The 25,194-nt window shown below is 39.0% G+C and overlaps 1 protein-coding gene across 3 annotated transcripts in view; it reads left to right on the forward strand.

Moving 5' to 3' along the window:
• The window catches only part of SYTL5 (synaptotagmin like 5), a 118,663-nt gene that overhangs the window by 16,532 nt on the left and 76,937 nt on the right, over nucleotides 1-25,194 (forward strand). For all 3 annotated transcript variants that reach the window (XM_053202229.1, XM_053202230.1, XM_053202231.1), the window contains exon 3: nucleotides 18,556-18,765. In XM_053202229.1, the coding sequence (XP_053058204.1) occupies nucleotides 18,556-18,765 (210 nt within the window). The remainder of the gene's footprint in view (nucleotides 1-18,555; nucleotides 18,766-25,194) is intronic.

Raw genomic sequence — 25,194 nt, forward strand, 5'->3', positions numbered from 1 at the left:
ACTCTTAACAGCTTTGTGTATTGAGAAGCTACACCGAAGTGAGTGGCATGGTATTTAGAGTGTGTGTTGTTGAATCACATATCCACATTTATTGATTGAAATCTTCGTTAAGCCATGAAATCTTTGTGTCACTTTAGATAGGTGTGTTCCATGAATAAATCGCTCATTTGGTGAAACAGAGATAATAATAACATTAGGTACCTCATGAGGTTGTTGTAGGGATTAAATAAGCTGATATCATCAAGAGTTTAGAAGAATGCTGGCATACAGTAAGTACTTACTAATTGCTGGCATTAATCATTAGCCCTATTGTTGGTATGTGCTGTAGTGAACACTGTCAGTGCTCCACTGAGATCCATTAGGCTCTCTTGTTGGATCCATGCTCTTATCTTCCAGTTTCCACATGCTTTACTGCTAAGGATGGTCTCTATTACCTTCTTTAGAGGCCTACTTTGAGTGGCCAGAGTTTCTCCTAGGACTAGAGAGCCACCAGTGCCAGGTAACTTTGAGTTTATGTCCCTACTGGGCATCCCCAAGCCAAGCCAATGGCTTTGCAATGCGATTTCTGCCTCACAGCTTCCTGTGGAATCATACTGCCGTCACCCAAAGACCACAACCTTACTTGGCCCCTCTCTGCTTATTTCTCCTGCCTTCCCTATTCCCTTACAGGTTCCTCCCAAGAGGACTCTGTAAATCACTTGCACACAAATCTACTTCTCAGATGAGCTTTTGGAGAACCCAACCAGGAGATTTGCCAGATGGAACAGGGAACTTTGTTCTTTTTCCTTGTTATCCTCTAAAATCATCAACATAAGGAATTTATGGTGTAATCAATTTCATTACAACAGTAAACATTTGTACTAGCTGTTGCAATAATTGTTTTCACCATGCCACAGAGGTGTAAGTTGATATTTTGTTGGCATCTACAGGGAAGCATAATTAATTATGAATAAGATAGAAATTGAAGGACTTGTTTCACAGAAGAGGTAACACTTGAGCTTGCCCTTGACATGTGAAAAAGATTTGGCATTGGCAAATATGTATCAACCGCATTTTAGCTGTTTACTATGAACCACAAAATTGCCTTCAAATGCTGCTAATCGGTTTCAGAAGGAAATGGAAGCCAAAGAAAATTTTTAAGAATTATGACGGTTACAGAGAAGTAACTGATATGGAAAGTTAGTAAATTGGACTTTTGAAAGCAGTGGATTTATTGTTTCTTTCTGTGTTTACTTGTTTAAGTAGGTTATTCTTAAAGAAAATAGAAAAATGGAAGAATGTAAAAATTGTGTTGAATCAATGCATTAGGACTGATGCTCAACTTTGCTCTATGGTACACATAGCCACTCAAGTGTAGCATTAATTAAAATGGGATTTGGTGCTCCTGAAGGTGCTCTGAACCCAGAAGGCACATGGCAAGCCTGATAATTATCTCCAGTCATAAATTATAGGCTGTGAAGAGGGGTCTACCTACTAACAGAGCATTTTAGGTTCACCCAAGGGGCTTAAATGTATTAATTTTCCTTCAGACCAAGCAGGAAGAAATGGTAGGAGATATCTAGAACCAGGTTTCAACTACTACAGAATAAGAATATTTTAAATGTTCTCTTTGAAGAACAAATCACGTGGTTTTAGTGATGGCTTTAATGCAGTGAAGACAGAGGGCGGAAGTGATGCTAATAAAATTGAGTTATCAACAGTGAATGCAAATGGAAAAAAATATAGTTTGGAAGCACACAATAAAGACCTTTGCTGACATTTTGTACCTTAAGTTTTTCTAATTTTGGAAGAACTCACTCTAACGTAAAAGATGAGATGGTTCATGGTATCTACTCTAAAAAAATCTCATTGACAAAAATCTTACTCTGCTTGATCTTCTCTGTGTAAAAACAAACTGCTACATGTATAGGTTGTGGTATTGGCCTATATAAGAAATCTTCAATTTGTAAGTGACTCTTCATTTCAGCAGTTCATTTGGGCTTTATCTTTACTAAGAAGATTTCATTTCCATTTGGCCACAATACATGAAAACATATCTGGACTTAATGTTCTCTTTGGCACCTATTCTTGGGCTTGTCTCAGTCATGAACTCTGTTGGTTGCCTTACATCCCCCTTTTGTTCTTTTCTTCTTCCCTATCCAAATCTTGATTTTGCTCAGCTCCAGCAGTGGATTTTTTAAAAAAAATATTCATCCCTTGACTAATATTCCTCTAGCAACTCTCATTGGTCTTGAGGTAGACATGAGACCAAAGATGACCCACTCAAACATATAGCCCATATTTATAGAAGGTTCTCTTTCCCACTCGACATATTCAATGAGACCTGTTGTCATTGTTGCTCTTGAGAGTGAAAGCCAGCACAGTGATGAAGCTGAACCAAAAGAATGACAGAAAATTGTCGTTAGTATCCTGATATACTTGAACCTGCCACACCTTTGGGCTTCTTCTTTAAGCAATGTAATAGATTTCCATGTTATTTACAGCAGTTTGAATCTGGCTTTCTGTTACATGCAACCCAAAGCATCCTGTAATCTCTAAGAGCCAGAAGTAATCAACATTTGTTGAAAACCTTCTATAGGCCAAATGCTATATATGTATTATCGGAATAATAAAGGTGAGCAGAGACACAATATTAATGTTTGTTGGGTCCATAAACATAAAGAAGTTTGCAGTCATGGATCAGACTATACATGGCATAGACCAGAGGTCAGCAATTTTTTTTTTCTGAAAAGAGCCAGATAGTAAATACTTTAGGCTCTACAGGGTATATGTTCTGTATTATGATTATGTTAGCCTGCTTTTGTAGTATAAAAGCAGCGATAGACAACATGTAAACAGACGTGTATAGCTATGTTCCAATAAAACTTTACTTACAAAAACGTGGTGGGCTGGATTTGGCCCAAGGGCTATAATTTGCTGACGTTTAGTGTTGAAAACAATGCCTTGGTAGGTTCTCGCCTCAAGAATAGCTGTATACACCTAAAATCCTTGGTAAGCCATCTCAGTGAGCAGCAGGACATTTATAGTCTAAGAGAGAAAATGGTGTTAGACTAGAATCCATCAGCTATCAGAGATAGAGCATGGGCTTCTATCTGGGAGGCTAGATGATTTCACAGAGTCCTACCATCTCCAGGAGATTTTTATGCCTCACTCAATCTGTAGTGGCTTATGTGCTGGAACAGCTTAAATGTTTCATTGCTTCTCTAGGAGAACAGTACAACGAATTTGGAGGTAGAGAAAATACCAAGAACTAGCCGAAGGTTCTGCAGAATTGTGAGGGACAGATTACAAATTCATTTTCCCAATGAGGTCAGAGCTATAAGTATCCTATTTACAGATGGCGAAACTGAAATGGAAAGTTAAGTAACTTGTCCAAGGTCGCCCAGTTAGTAAGTGGCAGAACTGTGGTTTGTAGCCCCACCATCTGGCCCCAGAGCTCACAGGCCACTCTCGGTCACTTTTAACTTCTAGGGGATGTATCTGACCCTTCTGAGGACCAGGACAAAAAAGGAATCGTACACTATTCAAGACCTGCCTCACAAAGGAGAATGTATTACTCACTTCAAAAATGTATCCCCACTTAATCCCCATGTCATCTGTGGGGTAACTACTGTTATGATGGGCTACAGCTGTGGCAACTGAAACTTGTTAAACAATTGGCCAAGCTGGTAAACATCAGAGACAAGGCGCTCACATTCCATATTGCTTCCCTTTTCTCTGTGTTGTGTTGTTTATGCAATAAAGGCACCTCTTCAGATCCTATTGAGAGTCCACCCATCGCCTTACTCTTAGAGAAATGGAGCAAAACAGAAAAAATTTCTTTAGCCTGGTATTTATGGACAGCTCTGACCTATGAGCTGTGTAACATTATCTCAAGTTACTATGACCTTTGTAGAAGCATCGCTTTTACACAGTGAAAACTGACAAGAGTTCCTCATGCTGTTCTAGTCCTTATGCTGACTGAAACCAAAGGGAAAGTGTATTATGCTTTGTTCCAAACAGTTGGCTCAGCTGACATGGGCCACTGAGCAAGCCAGAGTCTAGTGTCATCAAGAGACCACAGATCCCAGCCTGGAAATTGCCATTCATGTTATGGCTTTGTCTTTGTGCAGTTGGTTCCATCATTTTAGAGCAGGGTGGGGAAGGGAAGAGAAGGGAGAAACAGAAGGGGAATGTGTATTCAAATTGGCTATTTGTAATCCTGCAGATAAGTTAAGTATTCAGTTCAAATGGATTTGAATTGATTTCAAGAGTTACACATTCAGCCTGGAAGTTAGGGAGACCAGTAAGTGCCAAGTGGTAATATCCTCTTAATCCTCTACAAATATTTGATCTCTGGGGCTGTTCGTTTTTCCAAATCTTAGCACTACCACTAGGAACAAAATTAGTTTGACCTTCTGAAAAGCCTAAAGACTCACTGTCTCCATAAAACACCAAGAGAACTATAGGAGTGGACTTTTAGTTTGGTAAACATTTTGTTTCAATCCTAATAGAATTGCCATGAAGCTTCTTAATGGATTAACAGAAACTCCCTGCCTGAACATACTGGCTCCCTAATAAAACCCAAGCTCTTTGTGAGTCACAGAGAAATGAAAAAAGAAAATCCAGCTTTGCTTTAAGTGCGTTTATTTATTTATTATTATTATTGTTTATTTTTTTTATTTTTTAGTTTCTACAGATGTTTTATTCAGGCTTGGAGTGAGTTTGTTCTGATTAACAAGGTTTTTGGTTTTTTTTTCAATTAAGTACACATATTTTTTTTCTTTTTTTTCTTTTTTTTATTTTTTATTTTTTTTCAATATATGAAGTTTATTGTCAAATTGGTTTCCATACAACACCCAGTGCTCATCCTAAGAAACTTAAGAGAAACCCATGGGGGAGGGGAAGAAAAAAAAAAGAGGTTAGAGTGGAAGAGAGCCAAAGCATAAGAGACTCTTAAAAACTGAGAACAAACTGAGGGTTGATGGGGGGTGGGAGGGAGGGGAGGGTGGGTGATGGGTATTGAGGAGGGCACCTTTTAAGCGTGTTTAAAACCTTGAAGATTTTCCTACCAAAGAACTTAAGAATTTCGATATATATGCATATTTAGGGAAACTAACTTCAGTTTTTATTCTGCATTCTCCTCCAAGTAATTCTTACTTGTAGGGCTCACCATGGGAAAGGGCCACAAATACCTGGTATTTGGGGACATTTCCAACGTTGGATTCTCCAAATAAATAAATATATTTGCCAGACCGTATTTTTTTTTTGTTTGAAATAATGTCACCATAGTAATAAGTAAAACTGTCACATATGTAGAATGTGTGTATATACTATATATGTATATCTCTCTTTATGTGTGTATCTCTCTCATCTTTGACTCCTCTCCAAATTCCTCTTTTTGTACCCTTTTTCCCGTCTAATGTACTGCTCTAGCCAGAACTGGTGTAAAGGACATGCCCCCATGCAGCATGGGTTAATTTGCACTCACATCCAGGAAACTACCATTCCTTTTTATTGTAGGTTGAAGAAACAAAGATCTCTAAAGCCCATGTTGCCCAAAGGTAGGTCAGTTCATTAGGGAAAATCTAATTAAATAAATGCCAACTGAATTACTGAAAAAATAGGCATTTTATTTCTAAGGAAATAATACAAGTGAAAACTTCACTAACAAAAATGTCACTTCTTTTTTTTTCAATTTTTTTTTAACGTTTATTTATTTTTGAGATAGAGACAGAGCATGAAGGGGGAGGGTCAGAGAGAGAGGGAGACAAAGAATCTGAAACAGGCTCCAGGCTCTGAGCGGTCAGCACAGAGCCCGACGTGGGGCTCAAACTCACAAACCGCGAGATCATGAATGACCTGAGCCGAAGTCGGACGCTTAACTGACTGAGCCACCCAGGTGCCCCAGCTTCTAATATTTTAGATTTCAGGCATATGACCATTTTATGTCAATAGTTTATGTAAATGTTTATATCTTAATAGAAATTAGGGCTTAATTTATTTAAGTCTATAATAATATTAGGCTGACATGCATTTAGTAATTTTTCTAATCATTATTTCATTGCAGAGAAATTGTCACTGGTAAACATTCAATGCAAATGTTTAAAATTAATGAGACTTTTATACAGTAAGGGATTTTTCAAGTGTTTAAACTCACTAGGATCTGTAAAGGGCATAAGTGTGTACAATATTTTTTATATCATAAATTCTCAATCCAGTGATAGAAATATTTAATATCTTCTGATACATTTTTCATTTTAGAAGTAATGTATTCATTATAAAAAAATTAGAAAATACATATAATTTGAACTTTAAAACCTTACTTCTCCTCTTCCCAGAGATAGTTTCCTCTTGTTGAATTTCCTTCCTGTCACTTTGCTGCATATACATTTAATTTTCATATAGTTGGAACCACATTATATATATAATTTTTATCCTCTATATTTGCTTGATATTATTTAATGCACATTTATCATCTCACTTAAAAATTCTCTGGAAGCATCATTTTTATTGTCTGGATAAGATTTCATAACATGGATGTGCAATATTTTGTTCAATTTCCATGAAAATCCTTATTTGCAAGTCTTCGGTCTTAATTTTTTTATTATATTCTAATTCATATTTTGATTTATATTTCTTTTAAATTGAAAAGTTGTTTTCTAAAAATATGTCAGTTTCCTCTTTACTAAACTATTACATTGTACCACTGCCTACATCAAAATTGTTGCTATAAATCTCTAATATGACAGTGTCCTATGTTAATTTGCACTTATGTGTTTATTGGTATTTATAGGATTTCAAGCCATTTGTATTTCCTCTTGTGAATTTTTTATTCACATTGTCCATTCACTATCAGGTGTTAGTGTTGTAGACAATATATATTTGTTTGAATTCTTTTTGTCATATTTGGGAGATACATTTCCAAGATTGCACAGAAATTCATTGAGTACTTATATGCAAGGCATAGGATATGGACATGAATTAGTTTCTAATTTAACAGAAGCAAAATTGTATTTTATTGGATTGTGCAGTCTCCACTTTCACAGTGACTTGAGCCAAATTGATACATTCTTTGTGTAAAATATAAATAATTTACAACTTTGACAGATGCTATATGCATTTATATTTTACAACCAGGATTTGCATTCTCCCCTAGTTCTGTAATAGTATCCATACTATTTGTAGGTGTACAAATTAGGGTAAGTTTAACTCTGAGTGTCATAAAACCAGAATAATAGTAGCTTAAATAAGCGAAGTTTATTTATTTTTTATTTTTTATTTTTGCCTTGGTAAAGTCATGACGAAAACAATCCAGGACTGGTAATGGTGACTCCATGCTCATCAGAGGCCTGGGGTCCTTCTAACTGGTTGCTCTGCTATCTTCAACATGGGCTAACAATCTGTTAAAGTAAACTTAAAAAGTTATTTTGACACTTATTAAAATGGTAAGGAAGACTTTTTATTCAGGACTACTGAAATACGTTTTAACTCTTTCACACAAAAAATTAAAAACAAAATATTATGTTATTTTGGTAGGGATTGCATTGAATGTGTGGATGGCTTTGGGTAGTATAGACATTGTAATGTTGAAAAAGAAAACCAAAGCTGGAGGCATCACAATTCCAGACTTCAAGCTGTATTACAAAGCTGCCATCATCAAGACAGTATTGGTACTGGCACAAAACAGATCAATGGAACAGAATAGAGAACCCAGAAATGGGCCCACAAATATATGGCCAACTAATCTTTGACTAAGCAGGAAAGAATATCCAATGGTAAAAGACCATCTCTTGAGATGGTGCTGGGAAAATTGGACAGTGACATGCAGAAGAATGAACCTAGACCACTTTTTTACACCATACACAAAAATAAATTCAAAATGGATGAGAGACCTAAATGTGGGACAGGAAACTATGAAAATCCTACAGGAGAAAACAGGCAGCAACCTCTTTGATCTCGGCTGCATCAGCTTCTTACTAGATGTGTCTCAGGAGGCAAGGGGAACAAAAGCAAAAATAAAACCATTTGGACTTGATCCAAGATAAAAATCTTCTGCACAGCAAAGAAGACAATGAAACTAAAAGGAATCCGACAGAATGGGAGAAAATATCTTCAAATGACATATCAGATAAAGGATTAGTATCCAAAATCTGTAAAGAACTTAACAAACTCAATACCCAAAAAAACAAATAATCAAGTGAAGAAATGGGCAGAAGACACAAACAGACACTTTACTGAAGAAGACATCCAGATGGTCAACAGACACATGAAAAGATGCTCAACTTCACTCATCATCAGGGAAATACAAATCAAAACCACACTGAGATACCACTTTTCACCTGTCAGAATGGCTAAAATGAACAACTCACGGAACAACAGATGTTGGCCAGCATGTGGAGAAAGGGGAACATTTTTGCACTGTTGGTGAGAATACAAACTGGTGCAGCCACTCTAGAAACCAGTACGGAGGTTCCTGAAAAAATTAAAAATAGAACTACCCTACTACCCAAAAGTTGTACTACTAGGTATTTATCCAATGATACAAAAATTCTGATTCAAAGGGGGTACAGGCACACCAATGTTTATAGCAGCACTATCAGCAATAGCCAAATTTTGGAAAGAGCCTAAATGTCCATCAACTGATGAATGGATAAAGAAGATGTGGTATATATATACACAATGGAATACTACTTGGCAATGAAAAAGAATGAAATCCTGCCATTTGGAACAATGTGGATGGAACTGGAGTGTATTATGCTAAGCAAAATAAGTAAGAGAAAGACAAATATGATTTCACTCATGTGGAATTTAAGAAACACAACAGATGAACATAGGGGAAGGGAAGGCAAAATAAAAGAGAGGGAGGCAAACCATAAGAGACTCTTAAATGCAGAGAACAAACAGCGTTGCTGGAGGGGAGATGGGTGGGAGGTTGGGCTAGATGGGTGATGGGAATTAAGGAGGGCACTTGTTGGGATGAGCACTGGGTATTATATGTAAGCGATGAATTACTGGGTTCTACCCCTGGAACCAATGCTACACTGTATGTTAACTAACTTGAATTTAAATAAATAAATTTTAAAAAGGACCATGGCAATAGGGGAGAGAGATCCAGGCCACCTTCAGATGCAGCAAAGGCAGCTGGGGATTTATAGCCAGTGAGCAGAGTGAGGGGGTCAGTGAATGGAAAAACTTACTGAAGGCAAGCCAGGGTGACATCAGATATCAAGGGTAGGGAGATTCTCGCTATACCGATTTAGCAGGATTCTTGCTAAATCTGGTCTATGCAAGCTAAAAATAGGGCCCAAGGACAAGATCTAGTCAATGAGTGGCCTCAGAAGAAACCATCTAAAATACGGTCAAGAAGACCATCTTAGTCACACTTCGTGGTCCAAGATGGCTGCTGCAGTAGTTGTCATACTGTCCTTATTCTAGTCAACAGGGAGAAGGGCAAAGGGCAGAAAAAAAGGTTTCCTTGCCTTAGGATATTTCTGAGAAGTTTCATAGATGGCCTTGCTTTCATCGTGTTGGTCAGAATGTAGTTGCATGACCGTACTTAGCTGCAAGGAGTTTGGATATGTAACGGAAATGTATTCTTTGTTCTGGGTGGCCATGGGACCAACTACATTTGGGGTTTTTTATTGGTAGAAAAGAGTGGAAGGAATATTGGGGAAACAACCAACAATCTGAAACAATGGGTGCAATTAAGAATTATGAATTAGATTTGTTTATTACTCGGCATGAATTATATCTTCCGTTTCGTCAAATCTGAAAGCAATTGTCAGTGATTACTTTCAATGAAGCATATAAGAAAAAGCACATAAAGAAAACACTATTGCTATTCATACTCAATGAATTTCAAAGACATAGTGACTTTACATTCCTTGTTCTATTTACTGATGCTGATAACCAGGAAAAGTGCTGGAAGTGGTTTTTTTTTAATCACCTTTAATGAGTGAAAATATGTGAAATATGTAAAAATATGTGAAAATAAAGGTGAAAATATGAGTTCCCATAAGCACCACCCTAAAGAGGTAAAATGGAAAAAATTACAACTGTCTCTGCTGGGCATGTAAATCCTTCCTTGATGCATTTAAAATAGTTTACGCAAATTCAAGTTATAGACATTTTAGAATAAACATCAGCTCTATGGTTTATAAAAATTAAAACCAGCATGTACCCATATTCAGTAGCACAAGTGGTTTTAAAGAATTTTTCAAGGGCAACATGTTGTCTTTAAGTTATCTTTTTCTGGTGTGTGAAAGCCCAATTTCTTCCCATCAAGATAATCCTCACATTGTCAGAGCAGTAATCTTTAAAAGCCTAGTATTTTATCCATGTTTTTTCTTTTTTGCTGCACTGATTCTATCTCCACCCCCTCTTTTTCTGAATAATTTACCATATCGATAACAGAATTTTCTGCTGTTTTTGAAACTCACGAAATGTATCCTTTGGATTTTAGATTAGCAAAACACTTCCTTATTTCATATGAATTATGGAACTTGGTTTGCTCATTACATACGGGATCAGTTTCTGCCACGATTTTAAGACGATAGTCAATAAACAATTGTTTGTTTACATAGCTTTGTGAAATCTCCCAGTATATTCCAATGAGCTGAGTGTTTTAGTGCCAGTAAGTGCTTGGTGTCACCTGCAGACATGAAGGTTCCACAATGCCCTCCATCCTTGAGACAATTTCTAAACACATTAACTTGGCACAATTCACAAGATTTGTCTAGATAAGTGTTCTTTCAATCTTGTTCTTTATTTTTCTGAAGTAACTTTCTCTGTAGACAAAACTTTTTCCCAATTCTCAGATGGTCTTGATTCTTTTTAATAGTCTTTGATGTAGGGGCGCCTTGGTGGCTCAGTTGGTTAAGCATCCAACTTCGGCTCCGGTCATGGTCTCACACTTGCAAGTTCCAGCCCCATGTCAGGCTCTCTGCTGTCAGTGTGGAGCCCGCTTTGCATGCTCTGTCTCACTCTCTCCCTGTCCCTCTCCTGCTTGTGCTCTCTCTCTCAAAAATAAACATTTAAAAAAAAGTCTCTGATGTGAAACTAATCAACAGCTTTATAAAGTTTATTAGGACCAGAGTCGTGTTTGTTGAAGAACAGCTCCATTGGGGAATGTTTATCATAAGAGACTTTGTGATAAGGGGTTACTTGGGCAGATGCCATTTGGTGGGAGAAGTCAGGCAAAAACAACTGTTCATGTTTACTGAGGCTTAACTTTTTGAAAAATTTATTTTGGAGAGAGCACAAAAGCTTGGGAGAGGGGAAGAGGGAGATAGAGAATCTTAAGCAGGCTCCACACTCAGCATGGAACCCAACACGGAGCTGGATCCCACAACCCTGGGATCATGACCTGAACTAAAATCAAAAGTCAGACCCTCACCTGACTAAGCCACCCAGGTGCCCCACTGAGGTTTAACTTTGAGCGTATGCAGCATGGCTTTGCACAACTAGGGAAGAGATAGCAGTTTTTAATACACGCAGTGTCTTTTCTGAGCAAAAATATGTTAATAGAATAAGAATTAGCCAGAAGAATCTGAGGGAAGAATGCAGATTGTGAAATATAAATTTCTGGACCTGAATCCTGATAGCACCGCTTAATAACCTTGTGACCCACAGCAAGTTTCCTCTCTGAAATTACACTTTCATATTTATAAAATGGGAATAAAAATGTCTTTCTCATAGGACACTGCCAAAGCTTAATGACATGGCATGTAAAACTGTGTGCCTGTCGTTTTTGTGGCCAAGTGTTGTGCTGTTTAGATTTCAATAATAAGTTCTGCACACAGAAGATACAATCAAAATGAAAAATGTATTTTTATATTCAGAGTACAGAAGGGAGATCTGATCACCCCTGGATTTTCCTTAGGCAATTATGAAATAGCCCCGGCGTTGATGGCATTGCCTCTGGGTGCGAATGAAAGATGGGGGTGCTAGGAGCACAATACTTTTCATCAGCCACGGTGGTTTTGCTGTCTCAAAGGAATATCAAACTCTAGTTCTAGAGAAGGATTTAGCATGCAGGCATTGCAGCAGAAGCCGAAGCAGAACCTGATGGCAACGTTTTTGAAAACGCCTAATATTTACTGAGTCCCTATTGTCTTTATTGGACAATAGTTCTGGCTATAGGTGACAGAAATACATTATAATAGCAGCTTAAGGGGCACCTCGGTGACTCAGTTGGTTAGCGCCCAGCTTCAGCTCAGGTCAGGATCTCGCGGTTCGTGAGTTTGAGCCCCACGTCAGGCTCTGTGCTGACAGCTCATAGCCTGGAGCCTGCTTCAGATTCTGACTCTCCCTCTCTCTCTGCCCCCTACCCCAACTCATATGCTATGTCTCTCTCAAAAATAAATGAACATTAAAAAAATAGCCTCAATAAGATGGAAATGTATTGCTCGTTAATATTAAAGCCTGGATTGGTTGGCAGCTTTGTGATTTTGTTCTGGTGGCTCCATGATAATATGAGTCTGGGTGCCATGCCTTTCTTGTTCCACCACCTTGACAGTTTAGCACTTAATCCAAGATGGCTCATTCCTATGTTCTCATCCGAGCCTCTGGAAGGGACGAGGGGTTCAAGGGAAAGGGCTCTTTCCCACTAGGCCATGACCTTGAGGTTGCCTGTGTCATTTCTGATCATATCCCATCAGCCAACACTGAGTCTCAAGACAAAACCTAACTGCAAGGAATACTGGGAAATGTAATCTTCATTCTGAGCGGCCATGAGCCTAGTTAGACATTCCATTAATATAGAAGAGAAGAACAGGTGGAGAGACACCTACCAGAATTGCCTATTCTGTAATTACTACATGTCAAGCTGGGCTTAACTTTTTACTTAATGTTCACAACAACCTTATGAGGTTGCAACTATTATAATTCTTTTTTTACAGAAGGAGTATCTTGAGGCATAGAGAAGTTAAGTAATTTTCTTAAGGTCTCAAATGTAATAAGTGGCAAGGCCAGCATTTGAACCTAGGCAGTCTGCCTCCAGAGTCCTATCCTCTTGGCCACTAAATAATCCTTGCTTATTTATTTCTCTCGGGCCTTGGTGTGCTCTTCTGGATGAGATTGGGGATTGTCTAAGGCATCAAGGAATCAAAGATGCTTTGTGAATTGTTATTTATAGCTTCCTCTTCCAGGCAGCTAATTGCGTCCATTCCAAAATTCCCATCTTATTTGGTTCAAAATAGAGTTCAGTACAATGGAGTCTAGATGGGGTAACAAAAGAAAAATAGTGCCACACGAATGTGACAGGAATTTTAATGAAAGAAATTCCTGATTTGAAAGAAGTGTGTCTATGCAATGATAAAGCAAGCAGTCTTTGTAATACATTGAATGTTTTTGATGGGATGGAAAAAAATGAATTCAGTATATCACCAGGGTACTGCAATGAAAAGATTCTATCATTTAACTGAAGTTGAGATAGTTCATCTCTTCAGTCTTTAAGATTTCAATTACATATAGCTCCTCAATTTGCATGTTAATATCAGTGCATCTGTGTAGCAAGAAGGAAATCTAAAGAATAAGCTGATATTTTAAAATGCAAGAGCATCCTGAGTTCATCTCAAGTAAAGAGCTGGTGTTAGCTAATATTAAATGTCTTAAACTTTTTTCTTTTTCTTTTTCTTTGTGTTTTGCTTATGTCTGCTACACTTTGTATCTCCCATACTCTTTTTTAAAAACAATTCATTTATTTATTTTGAAAGAGAGTATGAGCAAGAGGAGGGGCAGAGAGAGAGAGAGAGAGGGAGAGAGAGAATTCCAAGCAGGCTCTTCACTGTCAGTGTAGAGCCTGACACGGGGCTCAATCCTATGAACCGTGAGAACAGGGCCTGAACCAAAATCAAGAGTCAGACGCTCAACTGACTGAGCCACCCAGGCACCCCACACCTCCCATACTTTTTGTACCTCTTCAGAGAAGACCCAACAGTAAAGGGTTAGATTTTTAATATTTGCAAAAATCAAAATATTTTTCCTTAACACTGTAGGAATGAGGTTAAGAAAGACAGAAAAAGTGCTGGAAGTAATTACTTAACAAGTACTTGAGAGAATTCTGTAGTTTGCTCAGGCTTGAACTATTTTTTTTTTTTCAGAGTATTTTTGATCTCAATTTTAGCCAATTTTAATTTAACTTTATCCTTAACAGACTCAACATTGTACTTTGTTTCCCTCTCATTCTCCTTTTAATAATGATGACTTCATATTGTAAAGGCTTTTATAATTCACAAAGCACACTATCGTACTTTATTGCCTCTGACTCTTACACACACCTTCAGAGGGAGATATGAAAGTAATTCTTATCTTTATTTTGAAGTTGAAGTAACTGAGACCCAGAGAGGTTAACTCATATGCCCAGTGACATCTGGTAAGCAGCATGGCTGAGTTTTCCTTCCTTCCTTTCACTCTTTATCTCTTTTCTTTCTCCTTCCTCTTCCTCTTTCTCTTTTTCTGGCACTTGCTATTTTGTGCTCATGTTTTCTTTTATTCATTTAACATAATATCTATTATGTTCCAGGCACTAGGTTGCAGTGAAATGCACAGCTGAACAAAGCATATATAGTCTTGCCCTAATGGAGATTACAGAGGAATTGACAAGACAAACCTTAAACTAGTTAAAAAAAAAAAACCTACCGAATAAATGTATAATTAAAAATTATAGGAGTGCCTGGGTGTCTCAGTCGGTTGAGCATCTAACTCTTGATTTCTGCTCAGGTCATTATCCCAGGGTCATGGGATCAAGCCCCACATTGGGCTCCATGCTGAGCATGGAAACTGCTTGGGATATTCTCTCTCTCTCTCTCTCTCTCCCTCCCCCCCCCCCTCTGCTCACATGCTCGCTCGCTCTCTCTAAAATAAAAATTACAGGGAGTGAGAATGAGATGGGTATCTGCTGTAGATTTTGTCATCAGAGATAGCCTCTCTGGGGAAGCAGAAATAAAGCTCAAGTAAAAAGGATATAGGGAAGTCAGGTGAAGAACCAGCCAGATGAAGAACTAGGCTGGACTTAGCAGTGAGGATTGGCTAAGTGATGCTGCAGTAACAGCCTCAAACTTTCAGTGGCTTAAAGCAATGAAGGTTTATTTCTCATTTGTGCTACGTATCTGGAAGAGGATGGCTGAGGACTCTACTTCATAGCATCCTCAGACCAGGATTTAGACTTACGGAGTGGAAACTATCTGGGACATTACCATTCTCCATGCAAAGAAGAGGGTATGTGGTAAACCACGCATTCACTCTAAAGCTCTTACCTGGAATCACACACCACATTTTGTGGACTGGTGCAGGTCACAAGACGACGTTTAATGTCAGGAGGGCAGGGATGTGCCATCTGACTTGTTATACTTTCCCAGCCTCCCTTGTAGCAAGTGGTGGTGATATGACAGTGCATGATCAAGGAACCCAAGGAGAAGTCTGAGGTGAGGAGCTCTAAGTCAAGTTTTGTTTTCCTGTTAAGAGACAGGTACAGCTGACACAGCTTGCCCCTTCCTCCTGTCTTTTTACAAAAAAAATTTTAAATGTTTTTATTTTAGAGAGAGAGTGTGGGGGAGGAGGGGGGGTACACAGAATCTGAAGCAGGCTCCAGGCTCTGAGCTGTCAGCACAGAGCCCCACAAAGGGCTTGAGCTCACACAGGGCTTGAACTCACACACTGTGAGATCATGTCCTGAGTCGAAGTAGAATTAAGCTCACTGAGCCACAACGCACCCCACCCCTTCCTCCAGTCTCAAACAAGGATGGGGTTCTCCAGCTGGCTGGCCATTTTGCATAAGAATAAGTCACACCTTGAACATAGGGGACCATTGGGATGAAAGGATCTTGAGTCTTTAATGACCTGATTTGCAGCTGAACTAATGCAAGAACTGCCTAATTCTGGATTTCTTGTTATGTAGGGAAAAAACGAAATCTATTTTTAAGCCTGTTACTTGGAACCAGAAGCATTTCTAGCTTACGTGGTTGGGTGGGGGGGGGCGGTGATGAATAGATACTGTGCTCCAAACCCAGAAAGTCAGCTTCCTCAGATACCTTTCTGAGACTGGGTCAGCAAGGCAGGAACAAAAGAAGACCCGCCTTGATTTTTGTAAATGCTGGCTAGTAAGGAAGAGGGAAGAGCCTTCTCTCATCCTGTTCCTCTCTTCTAGCTGCCTATACTCCCTTTCTCCTTGGTGTTAATTCTCCACTTGCATACTTTCTTTTCCCAGTTGCAATTACCCTCCCTCAAACCTTCCTCCTCTTCTTGAGTGTCTGAAAATGGTTATGTCCATTTAATGTAAATTATCCTAGGCATGATTAAATTAGGACAATTGCTAAGAGAGATCTGAAAAATCAGCAGGCTGTTTAGTATTTTGTGCCAGTCTATGGAAGTCTTCCCATCTTTTCCCACAGTCTCAGCGATAGCTTCTAGAGTATGTGGGACACTTAGCAACAATTGCCTTAGAAATTCCATTACTGTGTTGGGACCTTTACATTCTTGTTTCCTTGTGGCATGATTTACATGGGGCCCCGAGTCTTTTCAGACTTTAGAAATGCCCTAAGTCAAACCTGATTGCTAAATAGTCTTACCAGTAGAGCACAAAGAAAGATGCGATGAAAATGTTTCACTCTATGGCCATAATTTCTCCAAGTGGTCTCACCCATTCTGTGGAACTAAGTGATTAAGGAACTGGTAAGTGATTCACGCAAGTGGTCATGGAATTTTTTTTTCCAGAAGAGGATCTGCCCATCAGCCTATTCAGCTAGGACTGCTATCCATGATTGCTGTCTTTGCTCTACCCATTTTAATTTGTTTCTTTATCATTGTTGCATGAATTGTTGTAGATTTCAAATAAGCAGTGTTTTATTTCTCCTGTGCCCTGAGGTATTCAGACATCTGTTGTGATTCTCCGGACAATATAATCGTGGTCTTCGAATGAGAACTCATTTTGTTATCTTAAAGCTTGTAGCTTCTGCAAGTTTTCAAAAGCAAATTATGTGGAGCTTTTCTTACATTCAATTTCTTAAGCCAGTTGTTCATGGAAAAAAAAAGGGCATAAGGGTACTTTGTAAGCTCTAAATCAGGGATTAGGAAAATTTGCTGTGGGTTCTTGTCATCTGCGTTTTGGTGGACAAGAAGGAGGACTTGAGAGCATTCTGTATGGCTGCCTGTTGTAACGAATGAATCATCTTGCATCATTTGTCCTCTTCGTAACTAACATTGAGGATACTGGGAATCCTTAGCAGATCATCCTGTTTTTACTCGTTTTTTGTCTTTGAATGCGAGTGCCCAGCATACACTAGGTAGTCAAGAAATGTTCGTTGGATGAATGAATGAGACAGTTAATCAAAGGTTTTGGAAACCTTATTCCTTTTTTAAACTCCCCGTTAGGAATCTCTCATCAGACTAGCAATTAAAAAACCTAGTTTCTGGTTTTGTATAACAGAGCTCAGTACCACAAATGTAAAAGGAAATGTTATGAGATGTATGAAGTGATCCCAGGATGTTTGTTTCTTCTGGAACATAGAAATGTTGTGTTCAAGAAGGGTCTGGAGATGAGCCTATCTTTTAGAGTATTGTTTCTCCAAATTTGGCAGTATATTAGAATAAATAGTCACACGTTGAAAAAAATATCAGAGTCCGGGGGAGGGGAGACTAGAGAATCAGTACTTTTAAAAATCCTCCCAGGTGATTCCAGCATATAGCCAAATTTGAGCACAGATGGTCCAAAGCTGTGCCTCTGAAACTCGGATCACCTGGAGATTTTGTGACCATGCAGACTCTGATCCACTAGGTCTAAGGTGGGGCCTGAAATTATGCATTCCCAGTAAGTTCCCTGTTGCATCACTTTGAATAGCTCATTTCTATGTGTATATTTAAAAAAATTACGTGTCAGGCATTAAACAAAGGGACGTAGAACTAGCATTTATTTAGTATATGCCAGGCACCATGCCGGTAACTTTACGTATATTATCTTGCTCAAAGTTAAAAACAATCACGTAAGAACATTATTACCCCTATTTTAGAAATGAAGAAATTAAGGTTTAGCTGACAAATCATTGCCTCAGTTTGGACAGCTGATTCCTGATAGAACATACATACAGGTCGGCGGTAGTTGTCGGAAACCATACAATGCTGAGAAGTGTTGGGACATGTCTTTGTAGAAAACTGTTTATTGGATCGCTTGGGGAAAGTGTCAGTGATTTCACACTCTTGCTTCATGTAGTGTATCCAGGCAGGTAAGGAACATGGTACTGGGCGAGCTGCCAGATGGGTTGTACTCCCGCGTTAAGATATCGGAGACGTACTGGTGAAGTTAGAGTAGCATGTGAATCAGTACTAATAGCAAAATAGTAGTGGCGGTGGAGGACGTCCGAATTCAAACGTAAAACACAAGCGCTGTGGTTTTCCACTACTGATATCGAAAGATTACCGATGTTAGAGAAAGAAATTGTGTTTCCTCAAAGCATTTGGCTCTGACTCCTTGATTCTCTCAAGTGTTCTTCCAAGTGAAAATACCCCTTAAGTGAAGAGAGCTCTGTACCTCTGTTTTCTTTTTGTGTTCAGCGATGTTTTTTCTCCCTCTCCTTCCAGGAAGCTGAAAAATGAACTCTTAGAAGCAAAACGTAGAAGTGGGAAGACTCAACAAGAAACCAGCAGAGTCTGTGTCTACTGTCAGAGAAACCTGGGCTTAATATTCGACCGAGGAGACCCGTGCCGGGCCTGCTCACTGAGAGTGTGCAGCGAATGCCGGGTCTCGGGCCTTGACGGCAGCTGGCAATGCACCATCTGTGCCAAAGTCGCGTGAGTTTCTTGTCTTTGTGCGGAATGCCAGATTTGATGACTGAAAGGATTGGAGTGGGGAAAGAAAAACAGAAAAAAGTATTTAAAATTTAGGGATAGAGAGTAGAATACAAATATAGCCCAACACAGGCTCAGCAATGCCTTTGTAGAATTCTGGAGAGGGGTGTGTGTGTGTGTGTGTGTGTGTGTGTGTGCGCGCGCGTGTGCGTGCGCACGCGCGTGCGCATGAGTAAGCATACACTAGCAAAATAGAGAACAGTATTTTTAGTTTTAAAGACTGTAAAACAGTCAAATTGGAAGCCTGGCAGAATGAGGTCTCTTTCTACATTTGAAAACCATGCACAAGCTTTCTTCACTTATAGCCCCACTTGGCTCACATGTCTTCTCAGAAGGCACAGGCAATTCCCCGAAGCCATCCTTAGATGTGTGGGGTGACTGGCAGGAAGAGTACGAAATATCCATCCAGCCTGCTTTCCACGTCACATGCGGGGCAAAGCTTTTTCTGCGTCTATTGAAATGAGCATATGGTTTTTATCCTTTCTCTTATTGCTGTGACGTATCACATTGGTTGATTGATTTGTGAATATTGACCCCCTGCCTTGCATCCTAGGAATAAATCCAGGTTAATCATGGTGAATGATTTCTCTGATGTGTTGTTAGATTCAGTTTGCTAGTATTTGTTGAGGATATTTGCATCTATGCTCATCAAAGATATTGGCCTGTAGTTCTCTTTCTTTTTTATTTGTAGTATCTTTATCCTGTTTTGGTATCAGGGTCATGCTGACCTCATAGACTGAATTTGGAAGGTTCTTCCCTCTACTATTTTTTTTAGTACTTTGAGAAGAATAGGTATTAGCACTCCTTAAATGTTTGGTAGATTTCAACTCTGAAGCCACCTGGTTTCTTGGGAATTTTTTGAGAACTGATTCAATTACAATTGCTGATAACCTGTTCACATTTTTTTATTTCTTCCTGATTTAGTTTTGGGAAGTTACATGTTTCTGTGAATTTATCCATTTTTCTAAGTTGTCCAGTTGTCCATATAATTTTTTAAAATATTCTCTTATAATTCTTTTGTATTTCTGTGGTATTGGTTGTTATTTCTCTTCTTTCATTTCTGTTTGAGTCTGCCCCCACCCCCACGTTTTAGGCATATATTGTCATACTTGACATTGTATTATTTCATGATTACCTTGATTGAATTTTATAGATATGCTTAATTTCACTGGTTTTCTGCTTCCTACTTTTCTTACTCCTGCCTATGGTCCTTTTTTCCACTCATTGGATCTCCTTTAACATTTCTTGTAGGATTGGTTTAGTGGTCATGAATTCCTTTAATTTTTGTTTGGAAAACACTTTATCTATCCTTCTGTTTTGAATGATAGCCCTGCTGGATAGAGTATTCTTTGCTGCAGGTTTTTTCTTTCAGTACTTAGGCTATATCATGCCACTCCCTTCTGGCCTGCCAAGTATCTGCTAAAAAAAAAATCAGCTCAGGGAGCCTGGGTGGCTCAGTTAGTTAAGCGTTCGACTCCAGCTCAGGTCATGATCTCACAGTCCGTGAGTTTGAGCCCCATGTTGGGCTCTGTGCTGATAGTTTAGAGCCTGGAGCCTGCTTCGGATTCTATGTCTCCCTCTCTCCTCCCCCCCCCCCCAACTTGTGCTCTGTCTTTCTCTCAAAAATAAATAAACATTAAAAAAAGAATTTACAAATTTCTTGGAAATTACTTAGAAAGTCCACAGTTTATATGTTTTCTATTCATTTCTTAAGGGTCTCACTGAGATCCTCCATTCTTCTCAAATCCAGTGAGTATCTCTATGATGATTGCTTTAAATTCTCTATCAGGCATATTATTAATTTCCATTTTGTTAAGCTCTCTTTCTGTGATTTTGCCCTGTTCTTTAATTTAGGGCACATCCCTCTGTCTCTTCATTGTGTCTGTCTGTGTCTGTTTCTATGTGTTAGAAAAGTCAGCCATGTCTCCTGCTCTTAAAAGTAGTAGCCTTATGAAGAAGAAGTCCTAGAGTGCCCTGCGATGTAGTGTCCGCTTTTCACCAGAACCTGGTGCTTCAGGGGTGTCTCCTATGTGTTATGTGCACTCTACTATTGTGGCTGAGCCAATTTGCCTTCAGTACACTTGTCTGCAATGGCTCTCTTTGCCTGTTGTGGGCAGGGTTTGCGCTCTCTGGGGTTAGTGGGCCACTCTGAGGCTGTCTTATGCTTCATTTAAGTCAGACCTGGCATTTGCCAGGTATCCAATGGCACCGAACTGCAGGGCACTCTCCCTGAGTTGTCCCCTGGGAATCTTTTGTTGGTGAGCAGTCCCTGCAGTCAGACCAGGTGTCTTCCCCCCAGCCCACTGTTGGGTCTGTAGTGGTGTGTGTGGGTTATCTTCCCCTCTTCCTGGGGCAGGGGTCACTTTGGAGTTTCACCGGCCTCTGTCAGGGCTGCTTTCACACTGCTAGGCTTGTGGCAACACTTTGGATGAGCTCTGGTCAAAGCGTATTGGAGGCGGCAGGTCCATAGAAGAATGCTAGGGCATGGCACACTGTTAGCAAGGTGATGCCCTTAGGTGACTGTGTGTCTAGATTGGGGGTGGCGCAAGAGAGGGAAATGGTGCCTGCCAGCAATGTTGTTCTAGGAGAAGTCTCCCAATGATCCCTGCCCCTCCAGCACATGCTCTGAGATTAAGAAACAAGTCTCCGTCCCATATACCTCAGGTGTTTTTCAAACTGCTTCTCTGCTTTATCTCAGTGGAGCTGTTTGTTGTGCTCCTTAAGGATGGGGACTCAGTTTCCTTTCCCCCTCCTGGCTGTCCCAGAGCCACGCCCCCTGATTTTTAAGGTTCCAGGTGTTAAGCCCCGCTGATTGTAAGAACTCAGAAAATAAGGTCCCTCTGGTTTTCAAAGCCAAATGTTACGGGTTTTGTCTTCGCCATGCAGGTGCCTGGTGTGGCGATCTCCTCCTCCATGCCTGCAGTGTTCCTTTCTCCCAGGGACAGTCCTGTGAGTCTGTTTAGCTCCGAACTACATCTGTGCTCTTCCTACCCTCTTCAATGTGTCCTCTTGTCCACATTTAGGTGTGGAAAGTCAGCTCCGCCAGTCTTTGGGTCATTCTCTGGTTAAGTACACTGGTGTGGATGTTACCTAGTTGTATCCATGGATGAGGTGAGCGTAGGAATCCATCTTCCTCAGAATTCCCAAATCTGTATTCATTTTCTAAATGAAGTTTAGTCATCTGCAAATCAGGATGTAAAAATAATGTTAGACATCTTAATTTCACATGAAATCAAATCGTTTCCTTTGGCTATTTCTCCTTATGCCTGTTAAGAAAAGCTATCAAAAGTTGATCACTTTGCTTTCTCGTCGAAAATAACACGATACATCTGTGAGTCAAGTAAGTAATGCAGAAGTTGCTGTTTTCAACTCTGGACATTTTTTAGAAAGTTTGTCTGAGTGTGTTGTAATAGCTTTCTCCAATTCTGCTCCCCTTAATTTGGCATTTCAGAGTTGGCTATAAAGGCTCTTCCAGTACAGTCAGATACTAAGTCACCAAGGAAATAATAAATTAATGGACAGAATTTTCTCAATTTTAGTTTTGCGTCTACACAATTTTGAGGGACATTTCTCCCTCCCCATTCTTAGTGACCACTAGCAGGCAACAAATCGAATTTAAAAATTAACAAGAAGCAAAAAAGAGAAATAGAAAAACTTGGATGGAGACTAATGTCCTTGTTTTTTATTGACCCTTATACAAATGGCCTTCTGGGTTTCTTTTATCAGAGTTAACTTACACAAAAGAACACAAGTAACAAGCATACAGCGGAGTTTGTCAATTTCAGCATTACTGATATCTTGGTTGATATAATTTGGAGAGTGACAGTGTCTAACGCACTGCAGGATGTTTAGCAACATCCCTGGCCTCCACCCGCTAGATGCCTGTAGCACCCCTCCTCCACCTTCCAGTGTGACAATGAAAAATTCCTGCAGAAGGTGCTGAATGTCCCTTCTGAGGGAGGAGGAAAATTTGCCCCTGCTTGAGAAGCACTGGTGAACGGCTTAGGGAATTGTAACAATTTCTGTGCCGTTATCTCTAAGGTAAAGAAGTAGAACATTATTAATACTCCAGAAGCCTTTCCCATTCCTCCTCCCAGTCACTGCTCCCTTTTTTAATCTCCCAAAAAGAAACACTATCCTGCTAACGTCATAGATGAGCTTTGACTCCTTTATACTTTATGTAAACTTAATGACATGGTGTGTATTTGTTTGTTGGTAACTTTGTTAACATTATACTTGTGAGACTAGTGTATTTTGTCACCTCTATTAGTCATCTATTCGTTTTTACTGTTTGGTAATGTTACAGTTTAGAAGTATACATGAATTAGGGGCGCCTGGGTGGCTCAGTCGGTTAAGCGTCCGACTTTGGTTCAGGTCATGATCTCACGGTTCGTGGATTTGAGCCCCACATTGGGCTCTGTGCTGTCAACACAGAGCCTGCTTGGGATCCTCTGTCCCCCTCTGTCTCTGCCCCTCCCCTGCTTGCTTGCTGCATGCTCTCTCTCTCTCTCTCTCTAAGGTAAACAAACATTAAAAAGAGAAATATACATAAATTGATAAACTATTCTGTCATTAATGAATATTTGGGATGTTTTCAGTTTTCACCTCTTACAAATAATGTTACTATAAATATTCTTGTACATGTCTCTTAGCACACATGTGTATGCATTTCTGTTGGATGTATACATAGGACTAAAATGGCTGTGTCCCAGAATACGCATGTGTTCCATTTCAGTAGATGATGCCAGATCAAATTTTAAATTTTCCGGAGTGGTTGTGCCACATTACCTTTTCATTAGCAGTGCACGGACATTGTAATTGTTTACATTTTTACTTTTTTGCTTTTATAATTTTGTTGACTGTATAGTGGAGTAATTTACATTTTCTTTATTACTAACGAGAATGAGAATATTTTCGTATATTTATTGACCATTTGAACATCCTTTCTGGTGAAGTGCTAGTTCAAGTCTCTTGCCTATTTTTCTGTTGTCTTTTACTGACTAATTTGAAGAACCTCTTTATATATCCTGCATGCAAACCACGTCGGTTATTTCTGTTATAGATACTTTTCTGACTTGCCTTTTTACTCTTAATGGTGCCATTTAATGAACAGATATCTCTAATTTTTAGTGGCTCAATTCGTTTATCTCTTCCTGTTTGATTAGTGGGATTTTTTTTCTATATCCTGTTAAAGAAAACTTTCCCTAACTTTCAAATCATAAAAATATTCTCCTATGTGATCTTCTGTATCGTTATAGGTTTAACTTTTACCTTTAGACCTACAATCTGCCTGGAACTGATTTTTGCGTATGCTTATGATTTAGGGATTTATTTTTATATTTGAATATGTATATGCACATGACCCTGGAACATTCATTAAAATGGCCATCATTTTTTCACTGTTCTACAGTGTCATTTTCACAAATCAAGTATTATTTATGACTAATCTATCATTCTGCCAGTGCCGCAGGTTTAGACTTGCAACCCTGTTCTTTTTGTTCAGAATTCCCTGGTTATTATTGACCCCTGGCATTTTCATATAAATTTTAGAATCAGCTTAACAGTTCCCACAAAATAAACCCTGTTGGCATTTTTATAGGAATTGTATTATATCCACAGATGCTTTTGGGGGAGTATTGACATCTTTCAGAATTTAGTCTCTCTGTACACAAACACTATGTGCCTATTTATTTGCTTTTAATTTCTCTCAATAAAACGTTATAGTCTCTGGGTACAACTTTTACACATTATTAGATTTATTCCAAGTATTTGATTTTTATGTTATTCCAGACAGTATCTTTTTAAGATGTTTATTTTTAAGAGAGAGAGAGAACAAGCGAGCAAGTGCATGAGCAGGGGAGGAGCAGAGAGAGAGGGGCACAGAGGATCTGAAGTGGACCCTAGGCTAACAGCAGTATGCCAAATGTGGGGCTCGAACTCACAAACTGTGAGATCATGATCTGAGCCGAAGTCTGACGCTTGACTGACTGAGCCACCCAAGTACCCCGAATAGTATCTTTTTTAAATTTTATTTTCTAATTGTTGCTATGTGGAAATACAATTGATTTGAATAGTCTGACCTTGTATTTAGCAATCTTTTTAAATTTACTTGTTGTTTATAACAGTTTCTGCGGAGCCTTTCAGATTTTATTTATATACAATCATGTCATCTGTGAAGAATGACTTTTATTTCTTCCTTTCTAATACTTGTATCTTTTTTGCCATATTGCATATTTGTTTTGAATTTTATTGCTTTCTGCCTTCTTTATTTGTTTCCTTCTTTTTGCTTTCTTTAGATTTAATGTATCTTTCACTAGTGACTTTTTTGCATCTTGGATATTTAATTTAGAAATTGTGAATATAATTAATATG

This window comes from Acinonyx jubatus, chromosome X (assembly GCF_027475565.1).
Source record: "Acinonyx jubatus isolate Ajub_Pintada_27869175 chromosome X, VMU_Ajub_asm_v1.0, whole genome shotgun sequence".
Classification (NCBI taxonomy): Eukaryota; Metazoa; Chordata; class Mammalia; order Carnivora; family Felidae; genus Acinonyx; species Acinonyx jubatus.